Genomic DNA, 14,862 nt, shown 5'->3' on the forward strand with positions numbered 1-14,862 from the left:
TATATATAGGCTACGTAGAGTAAAACAAAGGCAGCATGATCAAACAATAAACCAGTTGTAAATTATTTGAGTGAGCACTGTTGACTTGATTTGAGCCGTTGTTTAAGTTCTCTGTTAAAAGTGTTGCCATTAGTCTCTAGTTTTAGACTAGTGGGCAAGAGGTTCCACAGTTTTGCCCCCTTTGCAGAGAAAACAGACTGACCGAAAGATGTCTTGTGCATTGGAACAAGACAATCACCATTGATGGAGGCTCGTGTATTTGCCCGACGAGAGCTCTGACGTCTGATGGCCAATTCAGACAACAGGATCATTAAAAATATGATTCATACAAGGCTTTCTTCTGATCAGCCACGTTATGGTTTGATGAGGTTTAGGCGTCCAAACCCTCTTGGCTCAGGTGGAGGAAAGTCAGTGGTCATGGTTAAACTAAACCAACTGTGGTCTCTGCTCTCAGACAGCTGCTTCGTTTGGTTTGGTTTTATCTTCTCCCAACATCACTCCTCAGATAACATAAAGGGTTTGGACAAAATACCAATGCTCTCATTTTCCACATCTCTTTTATATTATTTTTATTTTTATTGCAGGCTCATTATTCTTTTGTCTAGATTATTGTTGGGATTTTTTCCCCCGCTTGTTGCACATTTGTTTCTTTCCCGTAGATCAGTATGGACTTTCTCCAATCTCCATGGGGTGGAGCCTGGTCAAAAAATGACCGGGCCAATCATACCCCGCGTTCTGACCTAATGTTCATTCCTTTTAGTGAAAGGCGGCTTCTGATTCGTTCATATAGCCGTCAATCTAGCCTTGTGAGACCAGCCGTATCTCACGATCTTCTCATTTGATCCAAGTTGACTTTAACAACTTTAAGAACCAATCAGGGGCTTCCTTCCACTTACGGATGTAAAGTGGGGATGGCCTTGTCTGACTGGATGCTAGATTGATGACTACATGAACCAATCAGGGGCTGCCTTCCACTAACGGACTGGGCCGGATTCCTCCCCACGGAGATTTTAGAAAAGTCCAGACTGATTTGCGCGAGAGAAACGTATGTGAATCTGTAAAATTCAATACGTCTAAGACACACACACACACACACACACACACACACACACACACACACACACACACACACACACACACACACACACACACACACACACACACACACACACACACACACACACACAAACTACAAACCCATTACAATCACACTCCGTTAGTTGCCCATGTTAGCTTTGAGTCATTGATGCCACTTTCTATCCAAGCGCAGGACTGGGGCACAAATGTTCACATCCGCTTTGCTAGCCCTGTGTTCTAATCTCTGAATAAGCCTGTTAACTGTGATCATCCAGGCAGGCTCTGGGCTCTGTAATAACGCTGTCTGCATACCACTGTGAGCCAGCCTGTCATTACTACTGCTAGGAAGAAAAAGAAAAAGAAAAAAATGTTCCACAAGGAGGAAAGATTATTCCTGGGTTTCCTCCCCCCATGCCTTTAGATGATATCTGAGCCATGTGTGTGGCCACGTCAAATCACTCACCCTCTGGAGCCATCTGGCATTTGGCAATTCAACTCAATTCTGATTTTAATTTTGATTAATGAAATTAGCATGGGGGGCGCCTTAAGGAACCAGAGCTCAGTGTTAACTGTACTCTACTGCAAACACACTGGAGTATTAAATAGCTCAGGAGATGAACAAGGGAGCTTGAATTCTCATAAAGGCAGTGTTCGAAAAAGCCATACTTACGTCCTCCCTCCTACACACTCAACATGTTTATACTACATACTAGGGATGAGCCCGAATCCGAATATGTATTCGGATAAGCACGGATAATGAGTTAGATACGGATACGGATAATTTCCGAATAGTCCCGTTATTATTCGGGGATTTTTTTTTAATATATTATGCGCCTAATTGACGCAGCGCGTTCCGCCTCAATGACACAACAGGTAGAATGACACTAACAGCTGTTCTGCGGTGGACATGAGAGGACCGGGCGCGTCCCGTGACCCGCGGTCTCTCTCTTTTTATCCACTGATAAACGCAGCGCGTTCGCCCTTTCCCTTGAATAGAGGGTTCTACCTGTCGCATTCGCTGCCGTTTTTATGTGAGTTTCCTCCGCTGCCGTGGCGGAGAAGAGACGAAACGATGGAATATGCTGCACCCCGAGTCACCGTCAGCCCTTCCCCGATGTATTTACATTCTCTAGGCCTACTGCTTAAACTCTTTCAAACACCACAACGTTTCCATCAAACTGATGTTTAGGACCTGTACTTTTTCAGCTGTCAATCAATGCGTATAGGCTACGGCTAGGCCTACTTCAGGACCTATACAATAAAATCGGAAACTGCAAACTTGACACATTAAAATCACATGTGGCTTTGTGGAAAGGCTAACATATTATTTAGGGTTTATGAGATTGGTACGTTGATACATATATTGTTCCTAAATCTTAGTTTAGTAAAACAAAAGTAAAAAAAGAGGGAGGGGGAGAGATAGAGATAGAGATAAAAAAAAGTATCATGAAATACAGCTGTATTTCCCCCAGTTAAAGGTGTGGTATTATTGAATAATACTGTAAGGAATGCCTTTATTTTGTAGCAACCTGATGACGTCTGTACCGGGGGCGGGGTTAGCTGGAGTCCCGTGCATGCGCACACTAAGTTACGGTTACGGCTGGAGAAGAAGCTTAATAAAGACACACTCCGACTACGTTGTTGTACGAGCCTTATTATAAGAATAACACGACATGGTGTCAGAACTGGGCGACTTGTAAGCGGAGTGAAAAGAAAAAAAAATAGAAAGACAACGAAGAGGAAAGTATATCGTTTACGCGGGAATGGGAGATGAGCCGGCAGCTATGGCACAACCTACACCAACTGCTACGTTCACAATACAACCTCCAGAGCCATTCGATTTTACAAAGCCTCAAGAATGGGAGCGTTGGATAAGGAGATTCGACCGCTTTCGGCTTGCAAGCAACTTAAACGCGACGTCGGAAGAAAACCAGGTGAACACGTTAGTGTATTGCATGGGCGATGAAGGTGAAGATGTGCTAAAAGGGCTAACGCTAACTGCGGATGAGAGGAAGGGGTACACGGATGTCAAGGCGGGCTTGGATGCATTTTTTGTGCCTAAAAAGAATGTAATCTACGAAAGAGCCAAGTTCAATCAGCGTGTGCAACTGCCAGGAGAAACGGTGGATTCCTTCATCACTGCTCTATACGGACTAGCTGAACACTGTAAATATGGACAGTTAAGGAACGAGCTGATCCGCGACAGGTTAGTGGTCGGGCTGAGAAACGTCTCATTGTCAGAAAAGCTACAGCTAGACAGAGACCTTACCCTTGAAACTGCTATCACTAAGACAAGGCAGTCTGAAGAAGTTAGACGACAGCAGTCTGACTTAAGAGGAGAAAATGGCGGTGCAAGCAGGTGCTCTAATGTTGATGCTGTGCATGCTAAAAGCTACAGAAAATTTCCCTCAAAGCCTCAGGCACAATCACCAGGCAAAGATAAACCTAATGCATGGCCACAGTCAGGCTCGAAGGCCTGTTACAGATGTGGAAAAATGCCCTCGCATGGTATGATGGAATGCCCTGCTAAAAATGCTGTGTGTCACAACTGTGGCAAAAATGGACATTATGGCAAGGTGTGCAGAAGCAGTGCGAAATCTCTGAATGCTGTCACTACAGAGGAAGAAGAGTGCTTTTTCCTGGGGGCCGTGGATTCTGGAAAAGACCCGTGGACGGTGCAGCTACAAGTGAGACAAAAAACTGTGTGCTTTAAAATAGACACTGGTGCTGATGTCACCGCCCTGCCAGCCGAGGTGTACCATGAGATTACAGGGGGGCATGATGTGAAGCACCTGGCAGAGTCGACACGCCCATTGTTTGGGCCAGGTGGCAATGTACTCTCTGTCCTAGGTGTCGCCAGAGAAACACTGCGCGGTGGCAAAAAGACAGCCATAGAGGACATTTATGTCGTAAAAGACCTGCACACTGCACTATTGGGAAGGCCTGCCATAGAAAAGCTTCAGCTTGTGTGCAGGGTTGACGGCATCACCATGGAATCGTTGAAACAACAGTATCCGAAGCTGTGTAGCGGCTTGGGTCTTGTTCAGAGGCCCTACTCAATTAAATTACAGCCAGAGGCTGTGCCCTTCTCTCTCCACACACCACGCAGAGTACCTCTACCGCTTATGGGGAAAGTGAAGGAGGAGATAGACCGTATGGAGAAGATGGGCGTAATCACCAAGATTGAGGAGCCGACTGATTGGTGTGCCGGGATGGTGGTGGTGCCGAAAAAAAAAGCAGGTGATGTCCGCATTTGTGTGGATTTCACAAAAATGAACGAATCAGTATGCAGAGAAAAGTTTATCCTGCCTTCTGTCGAACACACTCTGGGCATGCTAGCTGGCGCAACAGTATTCAGCAAACTAGATGCCAACATGGGCTTTTGGCAAGTACCATTGACAAAAGAGTCGGCCAAATACACCACCTTCATCACGCCTTTTGGGCGCTACTATTTCAACCGTCTACCCTTCGGCATAGCATCAGCTCCCGAGCACTTCCAAAAGATGATGGTGACAGAAGTGACCAGTGGCCTGGAGGGGGTACTGTGTCACATGGATGACATCCTGGTCTGGGGACAGACACAGGAGGAGCATGATGTGCGGCTACATGCGGTGCTAGAGAAGGCACAAAAGGCCGGCATTACGCTAAACATGGACAAATGTGAGCTCACACGCCACACAATCAGATTCCTGGGTCATGTGATTTCTGCAGATGGAGTGAAGCCAGATCCAGAGAAGACGAGAGCAGTACAAGAGCTGGATGCACCCAAAAATGTCAGCGAACTCAGGAGTTTTCTGGGCATGGTCAATCAGCTGGGCCGCTTCTTGCCTAACCTGGCTGAAAAAGACAAAGTGCTACGAGACCTGCTGTCCAAGAAGAACCACTGGTACTGGGGGATAGAACAGCAGACCGCCTTCGATCGGTTAAAAGCAGAGCTGTCATCCACACCGGTGCTCACACTATACAACCCAAACAGTGCACTAAAAATCTCTGCTGATGCCTCTTCCTTTGGCCTGGGGGCAGTCCTGCTGCAGAAGAGCAATGCCATGTGGTCACCTGTGGCATATGCGTCCAGGTCAATGTCACCGACAGAGCAGCGCTATGCTCAAGTGGAGAAGGAGGCCTTGGCTGCAACGTGGGCGTGTGAAAGGTTCAGCTGTTTCATCCTAGGAAGACCATTCGAGCTGGAAACTGACCATAAGCCGTTGGTGAGTCTGCTGGGAGGGAAAGCTTTGGATGACCTCCCACCAAGAATCCAAAGGTTTAGGATGAGACTCATGAGGTACAGCTATACAGTTAATCATGTCCCTGGGAAAAGCCTGTGGACGGCCGACACCTTATCTCGTGCTCCTCTGAGAGCCGCAAGAGCGAACACAGAAACAAGCCTACTAGAGGACACCAACATCTATGTAGACTCTGTCATCAGCAACATTCCTGTCAGTGGAGATTATCTGAGCGGCCTACGTGACCACCTGAAGGCAGACAGCACATGCTCTGCACTGATGGAGTACTGCACAGACGGCTGGCCTGACAAGAGCCGACTGCAGGGAGTGCTGAGACATTACTGGGCTGATAAAGCGGTGCTGACTGTGCACGATGGACTGCTGCTGCGGGGCACGCGGCTCGTCATCCCATCGGCCTTACAAGCTGATGTGCTGGAGAGACTACATGAGGGACACCTGGGGGTGACAAAGTGCAGGGGCCGGGCCAAACAGACGGTATGGTGGCCAGGACTCAGCAGCCAGCTGAATGACATGGTGCTGAAATGTCGGACCTGCATTCAGGAGAGAAGGAACGTCACAGAGCCGCTGATGCCAACGGAGATGCCAGACAGGCCTTGGCAAACCTTGGGAGCTGACCTTTTCACCCTGAAAGGCAAGGCCTATCTACTGGTAGTAGATTATTTCTCGAGGTACGTGGAAGTTGCACTGCTGTCACCCACAAGGTCCACAGATGTGGTGGTGCACCTGAAATCCATGTTTGCTCGTCATGGAATTTGTGAATTTCTTAAAAGTGACAATGGGCCCCAGTTCTCCGGTAGCCACTTCAAAGCCTTTGCAGCAGAGTATGGCTTTGTGCACATCACGAGCAGCCCCAGGTTTCCTCAGAGCAATGGGGAGGCGGAGCGCGCTGTACAAACCGTGAAAAACCTGCTAACAAAGGCATCAGACCCATATCTTGCATTGCTGGCCTACAGAGCAACCCCTCTACAGAACGGTTATAGCCCAGCCGAACTGTTGATGGGGCGCCGCCTCCGCACTACAGTTCCTGCCCTTCCAACCCTGCTGAATCCAGTGTTGCCTGACTACGATGCGCTGGAGGCCAAAGAAAAGGAGAAGAGGAGGAATGACGCGAGATCCTTCGACAAGAGACACGGAGCGAGAAACCTGGAGCCACTCGTACCTGGGGAGGATGTGTGGATCACCGATGCACGAGTCCAGGGCAAAGTGCTATCTACACACAACACCCCTCGCTCTTATATCGTCCAGGTGCCTCAGGGCACACTGAGGAGGAACCGGCGTCACTTGGTGCCACTGCAGACCAACGGTGGGGTAGTCGACGCTGATGGGGGAGGAGAATCACCTGCACCAGATTCAGCTCCACCAGTGGAAACATCACCCAGCAGAGAGGGCCCCACCACCACAGAGACTGTGTGGACCAGGTGTGGGCGAGAGGTTATAAAGCCGCAGAGACTTGATTTGTGATTTATTGATTGGTTTTCCACAAACAAAAAAAAAAAAAAAAAAGGGAAGAAAAAGAGAGTGACATGTGATGTTAAATTGTTCTGCTTCACTGTTTACAATTACCTGAAACCTGAGAGTTTACGTTTTGAGAACACAGCCTGCTAAAGTAATAGTTCACAGTATGGTAATGTGTAAGTTATTTTATTTATATTTTGCATGCTTCAAACAGGGACAGATCAGGGACAGGTCTTCCAGCAAAAGGGCAGAATAAACCCCTTAAGACCTGCAGAGACAAAGGTAGTCCACCCTTTGTTCTCAAAGAAAGGGAGATGTGGTATTATTGAATAATACTGTAAGGAATGCCTTTATTTTGTAGCAACCTGATGACGTCTGTACCGGGGGCGGGGTTAGCTGGAGTCCCGTGCATGCGCACACTAAGTTACGGTTACGGCTGGAGAAGAAGCTTAATAAAGACACACTCCGACTACGTTGTTGTACGAGCCTTATTATAAGAATAACACGACAAAAGGGATACCTTAATTAAGTTAAAAGTAAAACACTGGCCCTCATTTACTAACAGTGAGTAATGCACAGATTTGGGCTGTTATTTATCAATATTTTCGTTCCCTGAATTTCTTCGTATTCTGAGAACAAAGAAGAGAGAGAGAGAGAGAGAGAGAGAGATGAAAAGGTAGAAATATATCTGACTTATATGTCAACATTACATCAATGTGATGCTTTGAAGGGATAACAATTGCATTGACAATGAATATTAGTTTAGAAAATCAATTTAGGTGTGACTTCCTTTAATGTAGGCTAATGTAAAAGAAACTTCCGGTATACGCCACGCCCACTTCTTGTTGTGTATCCGGATACAGATACAGATACAGATAATTTTGTTGGTTGAACAGATACAGATACAGATACAGATAATGACGTCTCCGCACACCCCTACTACATACTGTCTACTCAGCGATCGTTTGCGGGGTTCGTCGGACCGTTTACATTGAAGTATACAGAAGTAATAAAGAATTAAAAAAAAAAACCTTCAGTGTCGTTTGAAAAGACGTAATGCATTGTGGGGCGATTGAGTAGGAAAAGTAACCTACAGTATATTGATCCATACACAAAATCATCCCGGAAGTAAATACTCTCACTCGCCTACACAATCTCGCATACACAACCACAACATACTCAAATTGACGTCAAAATGAGTATGAGTAGGACGTTAGTATGGCTTTTCGAACACAGCAACAGACACAAAATGTATTGCTCCATGTGTACTTTACCTTCAGGCCGTGGCAAGTTGGAAGTAAAGAACTTCATTTAGGACCCACATTAAACTTTTTTTTGTATTTATAAGGAAAATCCACAGAACCACAGAACATGCTTTCATTGACCTGTAAAAACCCCATATTGTTGGTTCATTAATGTTTTCCATCAATTTGGCAAGTGTGTCAACCAACAGGCCATTCCAATAAATACTCTGCTTTTCTTATACCTCATACACTGCACACCTAATGTGCTTAAGCCTCAAGAGACAAGACCTGTACTACAGAACTGTAAGTGTCTTTACTTAATACAGGAAAACTGTCCTCACTCCGAATGTCCACAATTCAAACTGCGGACAGACAGAGACACATACACAGACAGACACCCACACCCACACCCACACACACACACACACACACACACACACACAAGCTCTACCTTGGCCGCTGACCCTAAGCACCCCGCTTAACGTTTACTCTAGCTACAGTAACAGCCCCCCTTGTGCACACAGTAATATATCAATGGGACTTCACATAGAGTGAGAACGTGTGGAAAAATCCTCCATGGAAAAGTAATTTACGGTGAGTGAGTCCACGGGGTGCACCTGGTCTAATCTTAGCTGTCCAGAAAACCACTTAAAGCCCCCCCCCCCTAAATGGCCAATAGATAGAAAGAGACCAACGGGGAGAATGTTGAAAAGATGGGAAGCGAGCTAGAGACAGCTAAGGACACTTGGGGGCAGAGCAGAGGGATTAAGGGACATTTAGAGATGCAATAGGAAAGAGACAGGCCAGGGTTAGCACAAACCATCCAATGTGTAACTTTGACAGCATAGCCTCCAGCAGTGTCCCTCTGCTATAAAGCCTCCACTTTAGCACTATATCTGTTGTCATATCTCTTCAATTTTCTTTGGATTATGATGGTTACTTTTTCTTCAAATTAGTTTTTCTTATTTATTTATTTATTTGGTGGTATTTTACTTTTGCTTTGTACGGGTGCTGTGGGGTCATGGGAAATTCCAATGTGTGGGTGGGTGAACGAGAGCCGTTAGGTGTATGTAGGTTATATGTAATCTGTCTATTGCATTGTTTGTTTCATGTTGGACCCCCCCCCCCCCTTGAAAATGAAATGCTTCATCCCAAAGGGGGCTATCATTTAATAAACCATGGCTCTTCCCCTCCTTGCATACTTCAAGAACAAATTCTTTCTCATCTTCTGCCAAATATACATTTACAGGGAAGCCTGTGCTGGGCCAAAATGTCCATTTCAGGGGGACAAAAGGTGTTTTTTTGCACAATGTAGCCCATAAACTATACCCATTGTGAAAACTTTTCATCCATGCCAGCCCTCTTTAAGAGCCTAGAGGTGTTGAATTGATTTCCCCTCTCCCAGCCAGGCCCTCCATTGGTTTCAGTTCACTTGCTGGAGATTGGTAATCCGTCACGGTGAACATTAAGTCGCTTTGCTAGTTTTTTTTGTTGTTGTCAGAATTGCATTATCATTGCAAACTGTTCTGAAAACTCTCCTCATTTATTTATTTCAAGGAGCCTCTGAAGGTCTATGCCCATGAAATACAGCTTATGACAAATTATTATTTTTAATTTTTTTTGCCTTGCAGCTTGAAAGCTGGGAGCTCGCAGACCAACCTCCCTGTTTTAACAATACTTAATGTGGCATTGTTATGCTCGTTAGAACATTACGACAATGTTAGAGAGTCAGGAAGTAAAGGGCAGAGAGAGGTTTAAAAAACTTACCCTGTGTTCCAATTCACATACTCTTTCTTTTTACTACACTACATACTAAAGTACAGAAGAGTTTAAGGATCACAGGAGACAAAAAAAAATCAGATAAAGAAGTTTTTTTTTTCATTATGTCAAGAAATGTCAAGAATAAAGACGAATACTCCAAAATGCTAATGGAGTTAGTGGGGCATTTATGTATTTTCAGCATACTACAATTGACGTGCATGTATTGGGACATCCTAAATCTTTTTCTGGCATACTAAATAGTAGGGAAGTATGGGGATTGGAACACAGGGCCAGTCTGCTGCGACAAGGATTTATCATGGATGGTACGATGGTATGCACTCTAGGAGAGCTACTGAGCTGTCCTTTTCAACTTTGACCTTCCAAATGCTTACACTCTTTTTATATCACTTTTTAAATCAAATGAGGGATTATTATAGACATTAGCGCCAAGCTTACTTTTGGTTTATGGTAAAACTGTTATGGCCTATACTGGCTGATTGTTTTGACAACTCGTGCGTATTGCTCATTTGTACGGAAGCACTTAACAGATTCTGAATCATACATTTAACTTCCTCTCTTTTCCTGTGAGAAGTAGAAAATCGTGACCACAACTTAAAAAAAGCATGTTTCCAACCATAACATTTTAGTTGCCTTTAGCTTTAGATAACATGAAATAACTTGGAAAACAGAGAAAATAAAATGTGTGATACTATTATTGACCTCTTTTAATCGTTTATTTTAGTAGCAGCAAGATCTCAGTTTGCTTTGGTCATTTTTGTTATTGTGGGTTCAAGCAAAGCTACGAAAACTTGAATCTGATAAACTAGAAATTAAAATAACATCATCAATCCTTCCTTGGCTAGTGTCATTAAGTACACACCATACACAGCTCCTTTCCTTATATATACAGCAGGAAGTTCATCTATTATTCTAAACATGTGTTTTGGTAAAAAAAAAAAAAATGTGTTTGTGTTCTGGGAAAACGTATTTACGAAGCTATTTAAGCATGACTGATAGCAACGCATGACAACTCCAGCTCCTAGCACTGAGAATCAGTAGGCTTCTAACACACACACACAAGACTTGGCACTGGAATTGTCTAATCCTTCTATCTAAACAACAAAAAGCTGACCGAAAAAGCCTGAAAGAAAGCTGTCATCCCATGTGAAATTCCACACATAATATGGGCTTTAACATTAGCCATGACTCAGTATCCCTTCTACTATATTTGCTCTTTGTGTCTTCCAAATTAAATTTCCCCTAACAAGAAAGCAATACTTTTTTGGCAGACTCTCCAAAAACTGATGTGGTGCCAAAAAGCATCTTTTTACCCTTCATACACATTGCGGCCTGCAGAGTAGGACATCATCATAAAACACATCATGTGCTTTGAAAAAGTGGTCAGCAGTAATGGACATAAAATGTACAGGATTTTTTTTTAAAAGAAGACGAAATAGACCTTTAACTAAATCATTTAATCTGATATCATGAATTAATAGCATTGATGGGACACCTTTCCCTCTCTCTCTCTCTGCACTGTATACGGCCCAATAAAGTAGAAAAACTCATTAATACTGAGAGCCATAACGTGCTGCTGATTTCATGTCGAAAATCACGTAGTTACAGCAGGTGTTGTTTTCCCAGATGGTTGTCACCTACTGAACCTCTTTCTATCTTAGATTGTGCAGTATACTACAGAACATCAAGTACAGTCTTCACTGAATGGAACAGACACACAACTGACAGCCCATAATAACCTGGAAACACCCTGATTGCTGTCACTTCCAGGGTTTGACATTCAGGCATTGACACACTCGTCAACTGTCAGTGGAGGGCCGAGCGACAATTACTTTTTTTAGGAACAGGGAAGATAAAACTAAACTATGAAAGATAAAACCAGGCTTGATATGGAGTTATTTTTTCGATCTTTTTTCAAGAGCGTGGTATTTTTTCGATTTGTTGTTGTTTTTTGTTCTGGGAAAATGTATTTACAAAAGCTATCTAAGCGTGGCTGATACCAATGCATGACAACACACTGACAGCTACAGCTCCCCGCACTGAGAATCAGTAGGCTTCTAACACACACTGTGCACCCCTTGTCACTGGGATTGTCCCATCTTTCTATCTAGACAACAAAAACCTGAACCGAAAAGCCTGAAAGAAATCTGTTATCTCAAATAAATTCTACAACACTAGCGATCCCTTTTACAAATTTTTGTTCTTGGTATAGAGTTATTTTCCTTCAAGAGCACGGTATTTCCATTATGATTTATCGAATTTTCACGTTCCGATTTTGAAATTCTTTCCCTCAATGTCACACTCACACTCTGCGTCTGTGTGCTCTCAAATCGTCTGCTCGCGTATTTTTTGTGTGACAAAAACCCTGGGTGCGTTCGCTTTTCCTCTTAGGGCGTCCCGTGTGGGTGGTAACTCTTAAACAGTATTTTCACTCCCACAGTTTAAACAGAAGCAGAGTAAATTCGATAGCAAGCAGGAGCCATCTGAGTGCGAGGGCAGAGTTTAAAGGGAACAAATTTCAAAATCTGAACATGAGAACAATAATTCATGCTCTCAAATTTGAAAGACCACGCTCTTGTATAAAGATAGGAAAAATTACTTCGTAGCTTGCCTTGGGGACAGCGCGTCAGAGGGCCTTGTCTGGTAAGACTCTCCTTGTGTTCCAATACCCATGCTTCCATACTATTTAGTATGCCAGAAAAAGATTTAGGATGTCCCAATACATGCACGTCAATTGTAGTATGCTGAAAATACATAAATGCCCCACTTATTCCAGAAGTCAATACTCTCCCGTGGCCCTAAAACTTTTTCTGTACTTTAGTAGTGTAGTAAAAAGAAAGAGTATGTGATTTGGAACGCGGGGTTATTCTTCCTGAAAGCTGGGCTAGAAGACATTTAGGAACATTTAGAGGGTCAAGAGAGATACGTGAAGAGAGAGAGCCAGTTAGCCTCCTACCTGTGTGGGGTTGTAGAGCTCCTGCAGGGCATTGCGGGAACCTTTCCTACAGCAGCCGTCCACCACAAACGGGTTCCTCCGCATGACTGAAAAACACAGAGAGAGAGGACAACACTGAGAACTGGAACTTGTTCAAAGCAACCAACACAATGGATACAGCGTAGAACAAAAGACACACACCAGTTGAGACAGATCTGTTAAGGAACATTGGCCCATGCTCGACAATACATATTTTTGGTCCTATTCATGTTTTGAAATGAAAGTTTTTCATCCCATTGGCCAAAGACAAGAGATGTCTGTAGATGTCCTTTGATTTAAAATGACAACACTACAAACTGCAAACAAGATCAGTTATTATCTTTTGGATTATTCAAATGGGTATCCATCAATCTTCAAACCTACAGTACTCAGTGTAGTGAATTAAGCATGGGTGACTTTGATTTCTTATACACTGAACTTTTCATTCGTAATAGAAAGTTACATCTTATTTTTAAAGTTACAGTTTCGCTTAAAGGAGCGACAGTTTCATTTTATGACTCTTCAGCTCATTCATTTGGTGATATATGGACAAAAATACCAAAGGATGACCAATCATTGCGGACAGTGTTTTTCATTTGGCACTGTTGCCTATGTCCCCATTCTAACTCTTGCTTGATAATGGTTTGGCACCAAAGAGCCTGAGAGTTTTTTTTATCATCTTTGTACTGATGTTGGAGAGAAAAACACCATTAATAAGACATCTTGCTTCCCCGGGGCTGCATTTCTATGATTGATTCAAGAGTGAGATCTAACTAGTCTTTGTATTGCTGTGGACCCTCTGAGAACACCACTTTGGGTAACCATCTCTTTAAATGACCAAGGAGGCAGAAAGCTACGGGGATGAATAATGACACTATATGCCAAGGGCAAAGGCACAGTTCAGCATTTGTTTGGCTGGGTCTCAATTCTTTACACAACACCATGCAGAGATGCTGGCAGTCGCCCCCCGCCACTGCCACAACACACACTCTCTCTCTCTCTCCAATCACTCTGGATGGGAACGCTCTGAAGGGCGGCAAAGGCATCGACGGGAAAAAGTCAATGAAGCACTGACGAGAAAGCCAAGGATTTAGTGATGCTTTATTTTTAAATGTCGTCCGCCTAATGTCCACGGATGCCATCAGGGACTAATGATAATGAGGAGAGCAAATGATAAGTTAAGTTTATTTATTTGTCAATGTACATAAGTTACAAATCAAAATGTGTTCTTTGCATATCCCCTATCAAGTTACCACACTCCAGAGGGGGTCAGAGCGCAGGGTCAGCTATAGTACAGCGCCCGTTGAGCAGTTTGGGGTTAAGGGTCTTGCTCAAGGACACAATGGTAGAGATTGTGGGCATAGTAGATGTAATAGCAGCCACCGCTAGTTTTACTATTACCCCACTCCTGTCCGGTGCCAGGGATCCAACCAGAGACATATGGTGGTAACTGGGAGAAGACACTTTACTCCTGGACCGCCTACCTACAGTATGTACATTCACAACAGATCCATTTCTATACCACACATCTCCTAGTTAAGTGACAATGGATGCACTTTTACATTACATATCATTTAGCAAACGCTTTTATCCAAAGCAACTTATAACTGGAGGTAGGCTCTTAGCAATAAAGGTCTTCCCTATGGACCTTCACTGGACTTGCCCCGTCCTGACAGAAAATCCAACCCTGGTTTACTGTAGCAAAGTCAGTGAGCTATCCAGCTGCACTTGTAGATACATATGTTGTACCAAATTTCAATCAGTAACCTTGGCTTAACCGCAGACCAGAACCAATGTCTCGCTGATTTGAAAAAAATCTCCTTAAACTCTTTTTCTACTTTTTCTTCAATCGCTTTTAACAATTAGAAATCACAATAACCATTTATTTTGAGCCCATCTGCAGAGATGTATTCATAGCAGCGTTGAGAGGGCTTTGAACCAGCATTTAGACATTGACGATGGGTTATAAAACAGCCATGCCCTATTTTACGCGCCCATCATTTTGTAATAATCTGCTACGACTATATTAAATCCAAGTTCAAGATCAAAGGCTGGACTGTCTGTCATTTGTGTCATTATAAACGACATC

At 43.8% G+C, this 14,862-nt stretch overlaps 1 protein-coding gene across 2 annotated transcripts in view; it reads right to left on the minus strand.

Moving 5' to 3' along the window:
- The window catches only part of chst11 (carbohydrate (chondroitin 4) sulfotransferase 11), a 100,821-nt gene that overhangs the window by 22,834 nt on the left and 63,125 nt on the right, over window positions 1-14,862 (minus strand). For both annotated transcript variants that reach the window (XM_080050963.1, XM_080050962.1), the window contains exon 2: window positions 12,756-12,841. In XM_080050963.1, coding sequence (XP_079907089.1) covers window positions 12,756-12,841 — 86 coding nt within the window. The remainder of the gene's footprint in view (window positions 1-12,755; window positions 12,842-14,862) is intronic.

The sequence above is a fragment of the Ammodytes marinus genome (assembly GCF_949987685.1).
Source record: "Ammodytes marinus genome assembly, chromosome: 22".
Classification (NCBI taxonomy): domain Eukaryota; kingdom Metazoa; phylum Chordata; class Actinopteri; order Uranoscopiformes; family Ammodytidae; genus Ammodytes; species Ammodytes marinus.